Genomic DNA, 18,665 nt, shown 5'->3' with positions numbered 1-18,665 from the left:
AATACTGGTCCACGCAAAAATCCACGCGGGCTGCTTGCAGCCCGCGCACCGCGCACCAGCTAGTTTTATATATATAGAGATTATACGTCAGTAATACGTTCGTGCGACAGGGCGTCTCCTGTGATCCGTAATTGTCTACAATAAATAGAATATGTATAATTGTATAACTAGCTTATCGCCCGCGACTTCGCTCGTTTAATCGAAACATCAGTCCGAGGTTTTGCCCGGATTGTTCCCATTCCCGTGGGATATCTGGCATAAATACTATCCTATGTCCTTGCCAGTTATTCCTACTCCTACCTATAAATCTTCCTCTTCAAGTTCCGTATCTATTAAAAAAAAACCATACATAATTTAAGCATACGCCATACGGACATGCAGACGACGGAAAGCGACTTTGTTTTATACTATTTATTGTGGGAGTGGAGCACGCTTCGGCACGAATTGGGCCAGCTCGCACCAGTGAAGTACCACACCCCCACAGAAAACCGGCGTGAAATAATAGCTTGCTATTGTGTTTCGTACGGTGAGTGGGGAGGCCTATATCCTTTTCCTTAGCCTTTCCAGTCCTTTCCTTTATTCCTTTCATCAATCCTTTCCTCATCCCTTCCCAATTAAAGTCGGCAATCCATTTGTAGAGGCGAAAGGTCTGCAATTGACCTTACGCCTCCCCAAATGTTCATGGGCGGTGGTAGCGCTTACCATTAGGCGACCCACCAGCTCTATTGCCGACATTGCCGACTATGACATAAAAAAAAAGTATTTAGTAATAGTGTTATTGATAGACTAGTCTCTCAACACCGCTTCGGGATACAATAAAGAACATTTACATAATGTATGTCTAAGGAGCGATATAACTACGCTAATACTTGGCTTTCTATGCATTGGTAAAAACATTTTCAAAGATAATCACTAGAAGACGCTTAATCAATTTGATGCGACATGCCGATAATTTATATCATAAAGAAGTTATTTAGTATAATATACTTTCTACTACATTCTCGCGTAAATAAAAGTGATGCCTAACTAGCATTTACGGTCGTTAAAAGGGAAATAGAAAGACAAATAAAACCATTAATTCTGTATAACAATATAGAATTATTTCCTTTATTTGTGGAACAATACAGGATTATAAAATTTTATACCAGTTCAAAGCTAATACGCAAAAAAAACTGTTGACACGCATGCGAATTAATTGATTACAAATCACATAACAATCAGAAATCACTGCAAATGACGTAAGTGTGGCAACTCACTTGAAAGCGATTAGCCTAACCACACGTCAAATTGAGAAAAAATGTAGTTACTATACTATTGAAAATAATTAAAACCTTAGAGGAAAGGCATAAAGTTTAAAATCTGATGCATTGTAATGTGACTAAAACAAATCTTTGTTGCCCACCGTACATTATTAAAAAGTTGTGCGTGGTCAATAACTAATTGCTATTGAAATACAGTGTATATTTGAATGCATTTCGTGTATGCTTTACGAAAATTCGATTCCAAATTGAATTTACACTTTTGATATCGTCGATGCTAAAATAAAGCCAGTGCAATTGCAGTAAAGTGTGTTTTTGTGTAACAACATTTCTAATTACGAGTACAACTTTATCGCTATTGTATGGGGATTAAAATTCATGAGATTTGAATTTAGAACGCGCGTCGGCCACGTGACCCAAACAAGATGGTGGTCGCTTTTAATTTGTTTGCAAGGGTTAAGTTTGTCCGTTTGTCGTGAGAATTGGTCAGATTAATCTGATTATGGAATTGATTTCTATGGTGGAAAAATATAAATACTTTTGTGGGAGTAAAATGGACGAAATTTATTCTAGTTATTATAATTTTGAAAAATACAAGTCAATATTTATTAGTGTTTATTATTAAATATAGTAAAGTATACAAAGTATGTGAATAACTTGAACAGTCTTAAAAATGAAACGAGAGGATTATGATGAGGTTCTACTTTTACAAGAATATCTAAGTTATTTGGAAATTGTATGTTATGTGATTGTTTGTATAGCTATCCATGTATTATAGTTATTATTGTTTGTATAGCACTAAAGTAATAATATTAATATCGTTATAAAAAGTTACCAGAATGAAAAATTAAGTCTATATGACCATCTGTGTTTAGACCAATCTATATAAGAACCACATAGAAAATAAAATAAAATAAAAATAAAAATTTCTTTATTTGCCTTCACAATCATTAAACTACTGAGTTGTATTAACGTTGTGAAAGACTAGTGTCTGAAGTAGGTCGTCAAAGACCTGTAGTACAGATCACTAGCCCCCCTCGCGGATAGCACTACTAGTAGGAAAGGTAATGTGATACAATTAAGAAGAATAACAAAAATTGCACTTAAGCTAAAATTTAAAATACAGTTCTTATATAATTTAATGCGTGACCAATGTGTGTGCGTGCTTGTGTGTGTGTGTGTGTGTGTGTGTGCGTGCGTGTGTGTGTGTGTGTGTGTGTGTGTGTGTGTGCGTGCGTAATAGATAAGAAAGATAGTTATATTAGGTAACAGAGTTCCTATCTAGACTTCTCACAGATCTTCACTTAGAATACAATTCAATAAATCGATCTCTAAACAATTAATCGATAAAGCAAACAAAATATTCAGACTTAAACGTATTTTTAATAACGAGCCTAGATCGAAAAATGTTAAATTCTAGATTACGAAAACCGCAATCTGACAGCCCTACGCTCACAATAGCGTCCCGAGTGCAAGTTATTGGGCAACTTTATGTATAATTCAAATTCAAATACTGTCGAGTTTCGCGTTCGCAGTTCACACTCAGGTAGGGTTGTCAACGTCACACAAAATATTGTTCTATCTTATCTTTATGGTACTTAATTTTAGAATTGAATAAAAGTGTATTTATTTTTGTTAACCTTTCAAGATGATTACCATACCATACATTTATTGAATTATTATCTTAAAGCATTAAATTCTCAAATTTGTTGAGCATATCATTAAAAGCTAATCTATGAATATGTAAAGCACACTCATAAGAAACGTGAGTTAATCTACTATAAAAGTTATAAGTGTAACACATTGAACTACAAATATTTGTTTACTTATAGTAGTTACATGGTATAATATCATTCGTAGTATCACTACTGTATCATGGCATTTAGACGAAATTTGTTACATTTTTTAAACAAATATGTAAAATGTAGCAGCCCTATTTGCAGCATCGAAAATTAAAAAAAAAAACTTTTTTAACTGAAGTTTCCTAGATATTTCAAGTAGAAAGGTAGGTAGTGTAAAAATCACATAGACTAAGTATTTTCAGTAATCCTTCATAGTATTTAAACCTGACCTGTCCTAACCTAAGCCCTATTTTACGTATTATTTGTGTCTTCTGATGAATGCTTTGATAATCCTAAATATGCTCTGATATCTTCTTGTGTATAATTTAACGCGAGTATAATATATTGCGAAATTAAAGAGTTATTAACGCGATTTATTGAATAGTACCTGGTTGACCGAGCTTTGCTCGGTAAATTGTGTAAATTGTGTTTTTTGGAAATTATATTTAAGTACGAATTACATACTAATAAACGATGAAAAATGAATAATATTTTTCGATCTTACCGACAGAAACGCCTCCTATTTGTTAAAAAAGTAAGTTTAAGTCGATAAAACACGAATATGACATTTTCTAAAAAAGATTCCTAGCTAGATCGATTTATCCGAAACTCCCTATAAACTAAATTTCATGAAAATCGTTGGAGCCGATTCCGAGAATCTATAAAAGATATAAGATATTATTTAACCCGAAATTCGAACACTACAGCGAGCGTGGGCACATTATAATTAGTATTTTCAAAGCTACAACTACGCAGCATCCCAAGCCGATAAGGATCAGTTACAAATCCAACTAATGTTATAAATACTTACATTTACTGGACTGATGTATGGAGTATGGACGGATAAATGTATAAATGTTTGCGATTCTTTCACACGAGAGCGGCTTATCATATTTGTATGAAATTTGATATAGAGATAGACTATAGTCTGGATTAGCACACACGTTTTGCTCAGACACTACTCGAAAGACGCCGCAGGTTATGGCTAGTTCTAGACAATATTACAAACCAACACAAAACCTTTGCACAAAATAAATAATTTCGCGAGTGATTAAAAAACACACTAGAGTAAATAAATATTAAAACGCCACGCCAATCATTTTTAATTAAATCAGTATACATCGATCAAATAAAAATAAAATATTGTCAAGTTCTGCTGAGCCTGCAGGGGGGATGGGGTTGTGCCGGGAGGGGGGAGAGGTTTCAATAATAAAAATAATTACAGCGAGTGTCGATGACAGCGGGCTGGTGGGATGTGGGGAAGAGGCTTTTATTTAAGCGAATTTTATTAAAACGTTATTAAGTTAGTTAAGAGTTATTAAGGGTTTTTTAACCTGTGGGTGGGTTCAATAGGAAAGCAATATTTCAGAATATTAATCTAACAATGAATAGTATTTTTAAAAGTCGGAAAGTGTAGAAAATATTTGCCTCTGGGCTGCTTATATAAGTATGTTTAATCAGTTGGTAGAACGGACACTTGAATTATAAGTGTGTCAAGTAAGCATTAAATTAAAAATCAGTCCATTTTGAGTAGATTAGATTCGAGTCTGACTAATTCAGACTCGACTTCGGTTACATACACACGTATAGACATACAGATGAAGCTAATAAAATAGTTTTTAAAACCATCTCCATGCTAAATAAGCGCTTGAATACAAAATATATGAAGCTGCGCACAAGTATTGCGAATTAATCGAAACACAATCCGTGTTGGGCCAATGTGCGGAAAGCGCTTTATTTGTTGGTTCAAATTTATCGCGCTTTATTTGAGATATTCATTTGTGTGTTTGTCCTTTTACCACCTATCTGTATCTTATGTTCTGGTGACTTAAGTTCTGTGAGAACTTTGTCAGTCTATTAAAGTATAACATGATTATAATAACGTTTTTTGTAAATAGTACTACAGCGATTACATGCATACTACATACATTACATACATTACATACATACTATATTACATATAATAACATTTTTGGTAAATCGTACTACAGCGATACAGCCTTTAGATGTGTTATAACTTTTATGTATAAGACCGTAAGTGTTAAACGTGTAAAACAATAGAAAGAAAAATAGCTTTCTGATTCGTATTATCCGATTAATATTATCAAAATTCCCGCAATAGTACCTAAAAATCCATACAAACCTTTTAATAGTGCAGAATTAAGTACCAAACCCACTTGTATACCACCTGCGAACGTCGTGGGAGAGATCGCAGATAAACAATTTGTAGTATAAATGACGATTTTTTGTAAAACCGCTTCAAAACGTGAAGGATTATCGTTCAATCTAATGTGATAGGGTTCAGCGCAATTGTTGAATTATGGTTACGTATTTATGTGAACGGTTCTATTGTTAGTGAGTCGATTTGGTTTGTAATACTAACGTTTCTTTAAAGGATTTGTCGCTATTCTGTGGTCAGGTGACTGGCGGGTTGCAGATTTTGTGGCTGTGTACGATGGAGTCTTTTTAATCTGATGAGGCACTGTTTGTAACATAGCCGGCAATTCCAGGCAACGTTTAGTTTAAGAAAATTCTTCGACTTTATACTTATATTCGTTCTGTTTTTCGTTTCTTCAATAATCACTTAATTAATTACGTGTAAAGTACACGAGTTACTTTGGGTGATCCAATCAGAAATCAGGGGGTCCGCAAAAGAGCTATAATCGCTGATTGAAGTTGTAGTATGCCGTGGGAGTAGAGGGGTTCTCGAATGGAGACCACGTTCAGGACGACGCAGCTGATCAAGGTGGCACAGGGTCGCTGGAAGCAGGCCGCTGATCACCCGTTCTGGAAGTCTTGGGGGTGGGCTATGTTCAGCAGTGGACGTCTTGTGGCTAATATGATGACTTTCGTCATCATCATCTTAGCCACAATACGTAAGCATCAATGAATGAAATGAAAATAATGTAGGAAACAAAGTGAAATTGTTCTGTTCCACCTTATATATTTCTTCAACAAATAAAATTTAGTTTTTTTTACAAGCTTAGCCACAAATGATACCTAATATACAAGTGTGTAAAGCCCAATGAAACGTATGAAGTTTCATAAAAACCGAAGCGATGGTTACGGAGAAACTTATTGATGTAGGAAACCAAACAAAAAATCATTTGAATGAAGTAATCTGATAGTTTCAAAACCTACACTTTTTTGTGTTATTGTGTGGAATATTTTGCAAATAAGGTAATGGATTGGAAGTTTATTGCTCGTAGTAATTTAGTTATTTAGAACTAACTCGTAGACACTCATAACTATACGCACAACCGTGCTCGTTTGATGAAACTATTTGTTATTTATTGTGAGCGTAAAATAATGACAAAATGGAAATTAAAATAGATTGCCTTTCTATATTATAAATATTCGATCCATTAATCGAATTATTGAAACAATGCAATACTAGAAAAGAATGGAAAAGTAAACACGCTAAAATTTGTGAACATACTAGTTTTTGGGATGATGTCGGTTATAAATATATGTATTACAATATAAACTTCAGTTGTATAAGCGTAAAAAAACGCAACATTTTAACACGCGGCTTTGTCTGCGATATCTGAGGCAAAATTCTGAACAGTGGGAAAATATCTCTGATCGATTACTAAAAAGATAGCAAAAATAAATATCCTGCCACGCCCTGAACTAAATTAAGACATTTCACAACTTTCTCTATATCCGTTTTCGATGATAAAACCTTTTTAATATTCGTAGGTACCTATAATCTGTGCTTTAATTGTCTGTGGTTTTCTACAATTAAAAAAAAGATCTGACAACGGGTTACTGTCACATAATACTACAGAAATTCGTCTGCAAACCACAATATTAATTGTTCAAATAAAAACTAGAGAGTTTTGAAGCATGAAACGGAGTCGTTATTATTGGGTTCCGTATGTAAAAATGAAATATATTGATAAACACCGACATGTGTGTATAAAACCTATCCTTTAGCCAATTACTAGCCACATCGTTGGCTAATACCCTTTTAGTAGTTCCAATGGGAACTAATATATATTCGACCGGAATGTTTCTATTTGTCAATAACCCTACCTAGATAACAGAAGTATCTCGGTTCGATTATAAATGATACTCAAAACATACATACGTACCTATTTATAACACCCTTCGTTTGTTTTCAGGTATTAAATAGAGAAAACGATAATAGCAAATTAAAACATTATTTCTAAACAATGATATTCATCCATACAAAACGGTACCCTAAAACACTAGAAGCATTCAATAAAACTTCAACATAATAGCAGGTAAGAATTCTCCTTACAACCATTTTAAGTTGACCTACCATAGAGCACATCGTATCTAAATTACAAACCAATTCTCAATAAAAGTAGCATTACCAGGGGCCAAGTTACGCTGGCCGCTTCGTTATTCGAAACTAAAGACATATCAATTACGTATTGTTGAGAAATTATTGCAGAATCGACCGAATAAAAACTTTTTATTATAACCTTTGTGCTTTTATTTATATTTGTATAATCTGTGGTAAAGGAATAAAGGCTATTTTTGTTTATAATATTGCGTGGGAGATAGCTCAAGGGATTTATTGTGTTTGTTATTATAATTTCTTTTTATATTGGCTTCATTCAGGATGACATGTGACCGGTAGTTTGATATTTCAATGCGAACGTACTTGAATAAACTAAATACTTGAAAGGGTAATAATGGTTATTGATACGGTGGAGGTTTTATTTAAATAATGGGCCCGTGATGCATATGAAATTGTTCCATGATATCAAATTGAATCCGATCAAAATGTTTGCCCTGAAATCTTGTTAAATATAGAGGATTTGAGATACTTGAAGAGTAACCAATAGACAGGCTGTAATCAAGTAAATGTTGTTATTATTTAGGTATTTAATGAGTTTAGTTAGTGTAAAATGTGAGCCAACTATTGTTGGTATTACCTGAGGAGGATGAAAGGTTCTGTCTGCTCCATGTGTCACAAGGGGCTGCTGAATACCAGTGTTATGAAGCTCAGCTCTTGCATAACTTTAACTGACTCAGTCCCTTTTGTCTGTAATTAACAAGCCGCACAGTATAGTATTTTACTTTTTTCGTTAGTTTTATTTAAGTGAAGGTAGTTTAAGTAGTAGTTAATTTTTAGTACAGACAATAAACATATTTTATATAAATTTTATTTTATTTAATTCATTTATATAAATTTTTATCTGTTTTTGAAGCAGTGATTATGGGTATTTATTTATTTATAATATTTTATTGCACAAACTTAGACAGAAACAAGAAACAAAAGTATACGGCGTCGTTTGTACAAGAGGGGGCCTTATTGCTAAACACTCTCCGCCAGGCAACCTGGTAGGAAAGGAAATGTACGAAGTAGCTAGTAGGTATAAAAAGGTAGAAGTTTAAACAAATTAAGAACTGCTTTAAAGATATTGTTTTAATTTCATTGAAATTTTGGCAAATTTAGGCTTTCTGTGCCGAAACTCTAAGTTGAAATTTTGTTAACAACGGTACAGACGATGGATGCTTTCCGTATTAACACTGTAATAAATCTTTTGTTAGAGATAACCATTATATGCAATCATAAGAAGCGAATTTGTGGTGCAAACAAACAACCCAATTGTTATTATTCATCAAAATAGACAGCATTAACACCTATCGAGAAATGCAAGCAAACAAAAAATCCTGCATCCTCCACAACAGTGGTTTCCGAAAACCTCTTAAAGGCATAGCTTTTTTCAACCGAGAGAAACTCCCAACGTAACTAAGTGAAGCGATAAATTCAATTGTTACTAGCGCTGGTTTGTACAATTTACGATTACACGCCACGTCAGACTCACGTGCCCTGAGGGTCCACGATTCTGTGAAGAAGGTGCGTTTGTTGATCTGCGACAGTGTGTAAAATCCCGTGTATCGGATATCGGAAACGTTTGAGTTTAGCTGAGTGTTTAGGCTTTTCCAGGGATGTAGAATTGCTTGAAATGAACCTGTCTAGGTAACTTTTTAGATTATAATTATTAATTTTGTTGATTCGTAGGTACCTTACCTTCATATCACATAGCTTTTAGTTGTACAGCATTGAAATGCTTAGATAATAATGAATGTATGAAAACAATTAAAGAATAGAAACAATCGATCGTGAAGCGGATTCGATATACTTTCGGGATCATGAATGGCCCAAGTCTCATCCAAGGCCAAGACATCAGGACCATCACTACTACATATACTACGTCGAAACTGCCGCGGTTCTGAAATACGAATTTCGCTTTAGATTTATATTTTCTATTCTTTAAACATCATTATTTCATATATGGTTTAAAAAGAAAAAGTCCAAAATTGATCCCTGAAGTAAGCTTTTATTAGCCTTTAGGATAATTGCAAGATTTTTCACTTATGCCCAAAAACACGCGTATAATCTTGCACTGTAATTTATTTCCTATTCCCTCCCAATTATAAACTAAACGTTCCTAACCCTAACGTATTACAAATTTATAAAATCAACGGTTAGCTCAATGCTATAACAACGCTCAAATGTTTCACAAACACAATACATAAGAATAAAACTCAAACTCACATACTATAATACTTAATTAGTGTATAACAATGAAATAAAGCCAGCCCACAAAGCGGTCCACGCCCAACAATGGACAAAGGAATCGATCGTTAAACAATTAATAAAAATCCCTTAAAATACGTATTAATTACGGTGCCTCCCTTATTGCGGCGCATTACAAGACAGTATTCAATACGCGGGGGTCATTTTAAATTGGTCGTGTTATTCAATAACAATTATTAAGCATTATAGTAATGTAATAATGGGAATAATAAAACAATTATTAAAGAGCTCTCGCTGTGAGTCAACAGGCATCGTGTGGCGTATTTTTTATATTGTTCCCATTGTTTGAAGTGACCGATATAACAGGATTCAAGTGTGCTTGTATGTTATATAATGGTATGGAGGAACATACTTTCATTTACGCGAAAGGTAAATAAAATCATTACAATAATGTAATGGGTGGCTTGGTTCGGATATAACGGTTGTTGGTGTGTTGTGTTAAAGAAAACGTTTTTATTTATAGCGATATGTGGTTTGATGGTATGACTATGTGCTTTATAGATAGCGAAACTATTAGCCAGTTATATTCCAGGCTTGGGCCAAGATGTCTTGTCACTCATTCGGGTGATAAAGTTAATGAGAACATCTTGGACCAAGCCTGGGGTATAATTACAATAAGACTTCACTTCAGGTAAGTTCGTTTAATTGTACAATTATCCTACTATCCTAATATCCTATCCTACAACTATTATAAATGCGAAAGTTTGTAAGGATGTGTGCGTGTGTTTGTTGTTCTTTCACGCAAAAACTACTGAAACGATTGCAATGAAATTTGGTACGTAGATAGCTGAACAACTGGAATAACATATAGGCAACTTTTTATCGGGATACGGACCTTCGGAGGGTGAAACCGCGGGGCGCAGCTATATCATATATATGTTTACGTGACGTAAATGCATTTACATCAATTCGTCGGTATTTATCTACCTAAATATTTTTGAGATTTTTGAATTAGAGAGTCGATACACGCTTCGGCAGGATTCGGGCCAGATCGCTATAGGAATGGTACCATAACCCCAGAGAAAACCGGTATTAGTAGCATGCTATTGTTTCTTACGATTAGTGGGGGAGTCGGAATCCCGTATCCTTTTCCTTTCCGTATCTCGTACCCCTTACAAGCGGGAGGCGCAGAGGCTTCACCTCTGCTCTGTCCATGGGCGGTGATCGCTAACCATCAGGCGACCCACCAGCTCAGTTGCCCGCTATGACATAAAAAAGATACGTATTTAGAGTTTAAGAATTCATATTGTATACTGAATACAACATGTAGAAACATTGAGTAAATACGTTTTATAATTTACGACTCTACTCAGTCAGTTCTATCATACCTACCTGGAAACACTGTAGCTTTGAGATGCTGCGTTATTGTCATGTGTTATTTTAATTGCAGCCGATTTAAGAGTACATTGGAGCAGCCGTATAAATAAAATAAATGGACAGTTTCTAAAATACCTCATTCAACATTTACCCGCGACTTCACGTACAAAAATACTAAAACCCCAATCAGTGTTGCGTGGTAACTCGATAATTAGTCAAATAATGACTTACAAATCCCAAAAACATTACAACGTAATCCTTATTACAATAACTTAGAGGTCAAAATGATTATTCTTATTCAATCTAACGACTTGCGGCCGAATAAAGTGGTCCTTAACGACGTAGCAATAAAGTACAGTTCGGTGGAGAAGTGATTTTGTAAATTATTAATGTACGTGCGTAAGAATGGAAATGTGAGTTTCTAAAAATGTTCAAATATTGTGTCTTTGGGTAGTGGACAAATATGGAGGACAAATAGTCGCCGCTAGGTGACCAAGCGGAGAGCGGTCGTGTTACCGACTGTACTGGTGAGCGCAGAATGTGTTACAACTGTTGCAATATATGGCTACTAGCTGTGCGCCCCGGCTCCGTCCGTTTATCGTAATTGAAATAATATAAACTAGCCCATCTTTTACGTTGGAACTCACTGCACATGGTGTGCAAATTTGATTAAAATCGGTTTATTAAATTCGAAGTCCATTGCGGACGAACAACGAGACTCGTAATTAATATGTGTTGATGTAAATATCACACCTATGTATTGATATTTGATATTGACATATGAATATACGAAATTATCAACTTTGAGCCTGTCTAAAGCTTTACTTCCGTTTGTCATATGAACGGCAAATATTAAAAAAATCTATAAATGGAAGTAGTTTACTTCATATTACAGGCTATATAAATTAATTTAAAAATATATTGCATTATATATAATAGTTGCTTGAGTTTTTTATTCAGACAGGATATAATCTGACTTGGGTAATGGGATACTTTTAATCCCAATTAAATGCTCCCTCGGGATAAAGTAGGAATAGACAGTCACTAAATCATTTGTAAATGTATGAATGAGCAAAGTCGCTGGCGGAAACTAGTATTACAATAAACCCAAAAGTTTGTAAGAATGTATTTATGTTCGTTACACTTTCATGCGAATACAGTTTCATATCTGTATTAAATTTGGTACAGAGATAGGTTATAGACTAGATTAGCACATAGGCTGCGTTTTACCCAGGTACAACGCGAGTGACGCCGCGGTCACAGCTAGTACGTTTAATGTATTGTGCACTTGACTGTACCCAATGTATAAACCTCCTGATAAGCCGAAATTGCGTCAACCTCTATAATAACAAAATACTTGCGTGCGCGGGGACATCATCTCGCTAATGTGTTTTCCAGTTTAACAACATATTATTAAGATTTTTCTTTAATTTTGTACCGTCAGCAGAAAAGATGAAATATCGAACACTGTAAGTGTTAGGTCCTGTAAAGTTTAAGGAATCGCGTTTATAATAGAAACACTTACTCATATAGAGTGTATACGTAAGGAAATTATTTAATCCTAGCGAAGCCAATCGGGACGATAAGTAAAACTCAGGAAATGATTGTAAGGTCAAGATAATATGGCAATGCTTAGATAAGTGTACAGAGTTTGAATTAAATCTGACAATCCGAGTCTAAAAGAGTCGGTTTCATACAAACATTTATATGTATAATATGTTTGCATGTTTGTATGTAACCGACTCTTTTAGACTTGGATTGTCAGATTTAATTCAATTAAATTTGCATGGTTGTATGTACAGGTGAAGTTTATTAAAGCGCTTTTATGTTAAAAAGGAGAAAAATAAATATTGAGTTTACCCGGAATCAATCTTCTTTATTTTTCAAAATCCTGTTGTGATTGGTATACACTTTAGACATAAATTTATAGTCATTTTGTTTTGTCTTACAAGGCGCTGAAGAGCTCAACAAATTTTGATGAAAATAGTACTGTTAACACGCAGTACATTTATTTTATGTCATCTTTGTGTCTTTTACAATGTACATACAGTGTACAAAATAAAATCGTCATTGCAATCCTACTTTAATATTATAAATGCAAAAGTTTGTAAGGGTGTGTATGTGTTTGTTGCTCTTTTACGCAAAAACTACTGAACCGATTGCAATGAAATTTGGTACGTAGAAAGCTGGACTACTGGAATAATATTAATTTATTCCGATATTCCTACGGGATACGGACTTACGCGGGTGAAACCGCGGGGCGCAGCTAGTAATACAATTAATTTTTCATGCCAATAATAGAATTGAAGTCGCTTTAACTTTACTTGTTGACAAAAATTTGTCAATGTCATTGCTGACGGTACAAGCAAGTAGCCTAGGCAAACAGTTGCCTAACCGATGATACGAAATGTTGTATAATTAGCCTCGGGTTGACATGACGCCATTTTAATTAAATCAACATTCGACAATTAAGTGACGAACGCAATCACTGACCTTTGATGTTAATGGCATTACTTGGCTTAATGGTTCGTAGGTTCAGTGGTTAGTGACCACGTGGGGAGTGGGTTTGATACCTATCACCGTATACTAAATATTGATAAGAGTTTTTTTATTTCAATATGTTAATTAATGTAACGCACCAAACTTTTGTATTTATAATTCTTTAATTTTTTTTTATCACACGACTTTTTTTAACTTGATTTATAATGTTTTTATTTCCTGTAATTAAAGGTACAGATAACCATGCATGTAGCATGCATTACAAAAATGTTTTCTGTATTCTTTATTGAACATTCTTCATTAATAAATAAATAAATGTTGGTTTAAATAAGCTAATAGCGAGGTTTAAGACGTTGCAGCATGTTTATCTACGTTACTAGTTGTGGCACGCGGTTCCACACACGTTATACAGCATATAATAAATAGCCTTCCTGAATAAATGGACTGTTTGATACAAAATAATTTGGCAATTCCAACCAGAAATTCCTGAGATTAGCGCGTTCAAACAGACAAACTTTTTATTATTAGTGTGGATACTTATAATTTTGTAGTTACTGGTACACTACTTACTAAACTAAGTAGTCAAGACACAATAAAATATCGAAATAAATACATGCATGTGAAAATTCGTAATTGGCTTAATTTTTTGTTTCACCCATGCTACGAATGTATTTATAGCTGTAAGCTTTCTTTTAATTAAATAAATAAATAAAAACTCGAAATAAACAGAAAAGCAATAAAATATATTGTAACTGATGCACCGCGAGTTATTTTAGTGAAGAATTCAAAAAACCGAACTAAATTCTCCACGGAAAGTGAACAAATATTAATTTTTTGAACCCATTGTAGCCAAGTGCTCAAATATTGACCAAGTAAGTGTCCCATAACACTGTCTCTCTCTCGCCTACGGCGTGTGAGCGGGACGGAGCGTGTAGGCCGAATGCTACAAAGCTTCCGACTATCAAAATACTAGCATGGTGGCAATGCAGGGACGGAATTGGGTATTAATAGAAATATGTTTGATTTCATTTAGGAACCGCGGTTTCTATAGAAATTCTAGATTTTTCTATTATTATAATTAAGTACTTGCAACAAAGCGAAAATTTTGTTTTTATAAATTTAGATTTTTCACTAAAATCGATAAAACAACAATAACGCTAATTAAAAACGAAGATGGCAAAGTTTTTGCCTTTCTTAAATGAAGATGGATGAGTGATAAATTATTTTTCGTTTGTTTCATATTTTTCTCGCATTCTTTATACGGGGGTTTTAAAAGATAAACGATGAGATACATTATTCTTCGGTCAATTTTATAAACCAAACTCACTTGAACAAAAATTATTTATTCAGCTAGACTTTTCTAGAAGCGCTCTTGAATCTTCATAGTACAAAATGAAACCTAGGCACTGGCTATAAAAGATAAAAAACGACTATATTCCCTATATTAAATACTAACTTTTGAGAAATTTTGAAAGAATAGAAAAAATTTGATCACGAGGCAGGATTTAACGGCGTTAGCTAAGCGTTGCTACGGTTAGGCAAGAAACGCAGGTTCGAATCCTGCCTCGTGATCAAATTTTTTCTATTCTTTTAAAATATCTCCTTTATAAAGCATTTCAATGCTATAAAACTAAAAATTAAATATTTACTTTTTCCTGCGGCTTGGCAAACGTGAAATTCCGAATAAAACCTCGTCCCTCCACTCCTTTTAATAACATTTTTGTGTCACAAAGTTAGTTACCTTTTTCTTTTTTTTTTTTGTTACCTTTTTGTTATTCTCGTGTCGCAATTATAGTTGGTAGTCGACCACGCTTCGGCACGAATTGGGCCAGCTCGCACTGGGGAAGTACCACACCCTGCTGGACCAATTTTTATGAAATTTTTTGTACATCTCGGGTATACCTGAAAATCGGCCAGCGTCTATTTTTCATACATCTAAATGATAAAATTAAGGCAGAACAGCGTTTGCGGGGTCAGCTAGTTATACATATAAACCTTCCTCTTGAATCACTCTAAGTATGTATTAAAAAAAACCTCCATCAAAATCTGTTACGTAATTTTAAAGATCTATTGGTTTTTACTGTGTAGTGTTTTTAACTGTGTAGTGATCTCTGTGATTCTGACGTAAAACTGAAATATCTTTACAGTGTGTCAGCCAAACAAGAAAAACATTGTGTTTTCTTGTGTTTGACTTCACGCGAGTATTATACATTTAGAAATTAAAGACTTTTTAACGAATTTTAAACGCGATTGACACGGGGAGAGTCTCCCCGTGACCACGCTCCCTGTAAAGTTTTCGAAACGTCGGGTAAATAATATAATAAATAAATAGCGTTTAAAATCCGCTAAAAACTTTTTAATTTCTAAATAAAAATATTGTTTATTATCACAGCTTTTCTAAATCCGGGCCTGCAGCACTCGAGTCTAGTCCACTAGCTCTGATCTGCCGCACCGTCTACAGTCTACACTACACTTTAGTATACTATAACTTTCTTCAACAGTTAAGAATAATATTTACTGGTTCTTGTGTTATTTTAAAAATGAATTCACTGGCTCTGTTTTTTTGGTCGTATTTTGATAATCAAATCCTACTTATAATATTCCTACTATCCTACTAATATTATAAATGCGAAAGTTTGTGAAGATGTGTGTGTTTGTTGCTCTTTCACGCAAAAACTAAAGAACCGATTGCAATGAAATTTAGTACGTAAACAGCTGGATAACTGGAATAACATATCGGCAACTTTTTATCCCGATATTTCTGCGGGATACGGACTTACGCGGGTGAAACCGCGGGACGCAGCTAGTAACTAAATCTATACTAATCTATGCTAATATTATTAAGCTGAAGAGTTTGTTTGTTTGTTTGCACGCGCTAATCTCAGGAATTGTTGGTCCGACTTAAAAAATTATTTCAGTATTAGATAGCCCACATATTGAGGAAGGCTATAGGCTATATATGTACCACGGGCGAAGCCGGGGCGGACCGCTAGTTCATCATAAAGTTTTTGCAGTTGCCCAGATTTTCAGAGATCTGTATCAACAGATTCCCCACACAAGTATATACTCATCCCATGAGGCAAGCGGATAAATAAAATGAATCGCCAAATGCGCTGTAAGCGTAAAACTCGCGAACGGCTCGACCAATTCGGCTAATTTTTTAAACGTTTTGTTAAGACCCAAGGAAGGTATTTTGGAGGGAAAAAGGTACCACGGGTGGAGCCGAGGCGGCCTGCTAGTATAATGCAATACAAGCCACTCACACTGACATCCAAATTGAACCGGATTATAACCAAAATAATGCTTATTATACCACTAAATTATGCTAAGGCATTCCATTGGTGAAACAATTTTCAGGTAACTAACAGATAAACTAAAAAGTACCTAAAATATTTGTATCTACAAAAGTTGGTCAAGCCCGACTCGCGACTAACGATCCCATACTAAGCTAAGAGCAACTGCGACAACAATCACCCATACAAAGTAACATAACATTATTTTGAAGTCGGTAAAATGTTTTGTTGACGTCAAATAGAATACAGTTTCTAAATACATTACCGCCAAGTGTCAATAAGACAGGGCGAACCCTTCCGCGTGCTTTTTATAGTGCATTGCGTTTTATTACTTTTTTTATTTCTTTTTAACAGTCTGGGGTCACTCGCGGCTTTAGGGCTGTCACGGGGGAGTTTTAAAATTCGATTTATTTGAGTACAGATATTAATGTACATATAATGCATAGTTCCGTTGTTGCATCGTTGCAGTTTGTAAGTATTGCCTTAGTTTTTATCTGTATCCATTAAATTTTTAAAGTTACAGATATAGAGGTGTATTTTAAATATAGACGTATGTTTCAGTCGTACATCTATTCATAAAATAAGAGGCCCTAGCTACAGCTGTAAGGTTAAACACACAGAACTTATGGAGGATGTTGCCTACAGCACACAACAGGATCCTAACCATAGCGGCGAAGCAAGAACCCCTACTTCTCGCAATCAACGATAAGATCCCTAAACAATTCATCTTTGATAAGAAATACAAAATACAATTAAACGAATACATGTCAGAGTCTAACAACGTTGGAGACTTATTAGTCTTCACGGACGGGTCCAAAACAAAGGATGGTACGGGTGCTGGGGTCTTCTCTGAGGACTTAAATATCCACGTCTCGCACTCTCTCGGACCCCATAACACGGTTTTCCAGGCAGAATGCCTAGGAATCTTCCTAGCAGCTATGGCAATAATTACAAGAAATGTAACAAACTATTCGATTAAGATTTTGTCGGATAGTAAGGCAGCACTCATGGCTATCAAAAGCCATGAAATCTCTTCAGGAATAATCCTAGAATGTCACTCAGCTCTGTCCAGAGTATGTGAAATGGGGAATTCCATAACATTGCAGTGGATCAAAGGACACAGCAGCTCACGTGGTAACGATGCTGCTGATATCTTAGCCAGGAGAGCATCCGATACATCGGTCATGGGACTGCTTCCTATTGTTCCGATACCTTCAAGCTGGATCAGGTCTTCGATTATCCAGCTCACTAACAACGCACAGGAAGATGAATGGATGAGCAGATCTGACTGCAAGCAGGCACAAGAAGCCCTACCATTCTTAGATTCTAGACTTGCTAGACGACTGTTAAACCTGCGAAGATTACAATTACGTACAATTACAGGGGCCCTTACAGGTCATGGTCTCTTTAACAAGCATCTCTTTAACTTAGGGATTACTGACAGTCCGTTATGTAGAGCGTGCATGACGACTGAAGAAACGGCAGCCCACGTGATCATGGAATGCACGGCGGTTGCGGAGTACAGGGCAAGGCATTTGGGTTGTCCTAGGTCCCTCCCTGAGGTTTTCAGCAGCCCTCACAAGCTGCTGAGCTTCATGGAGGAGCTGGGATGGTTCCAGCTTTGACTGGCTACCCCCCTCCTTTTCTTTCACGCAAAATAGGCGCTTGACGTCGAGTTGCAGAAAATGAGCCCGTATTATTATTATGTTTCAGTCTTTTCAATTTCGTCGTTCAATCAACGATCTGAACATAATACTTATTTATTCAATAGGTACCATACACGCGTAACAATTGTACTAAAGAAAGTTCCCATCCCAATACGAATTATTTGTATTGAAACAGATAAACTCCAAATCGACAACCCTACAGCGCA

The 18,665-nt window shown here is 35.2% G+C and overlaps 1 protein-coding gene across 1 annotated transcript; it reads left to right on the top strand.

Moving 5' to 3' along the window:
- The first annotated feature begins 17,424 nt into the window (after positions 1-17,424).
- On the top strand, positions 17,425-18,417 carry LOC119836631. The gene has a single exon (XM_038362014.1). The coding sequence runs from the start codon at positions 17,425-17,427 to the stop codon at positions 18,415-18,417; it is 993 nt and encodes a 330-aa protein (XP_038217942.1).
- Positions 18,418-18,665: the final 248 nt, after the last annotated feature.

This window comes from Zerene cesonia, chromosome 25, assembly GCF_012273895.1.
Source record: "Zerene cesonia ecotype Mississippi chromosome 25, Zerene_cesonia_1.1, whole genome shotgun sequence".
Taxonomy (NCBI): Eukaryota; Metazoa; Arthropoda; class Insecta; order Lepidoptera; family Pieridae; genus Zerene; species Zerene cesonia.
This window is presented reverse-complemented; position numbering and strand designations above follow the sequence as displayed.

Bases quoted from the DNA above. Each gene is read 5' to 3' on its own strand.
- LOC119836631 (XM_038362014.1), top strand. From the start codon at position 17,425: ATGTTGCCTACAGCACACAACAGGATCCTAACCATAGCGGCGAAGCAA.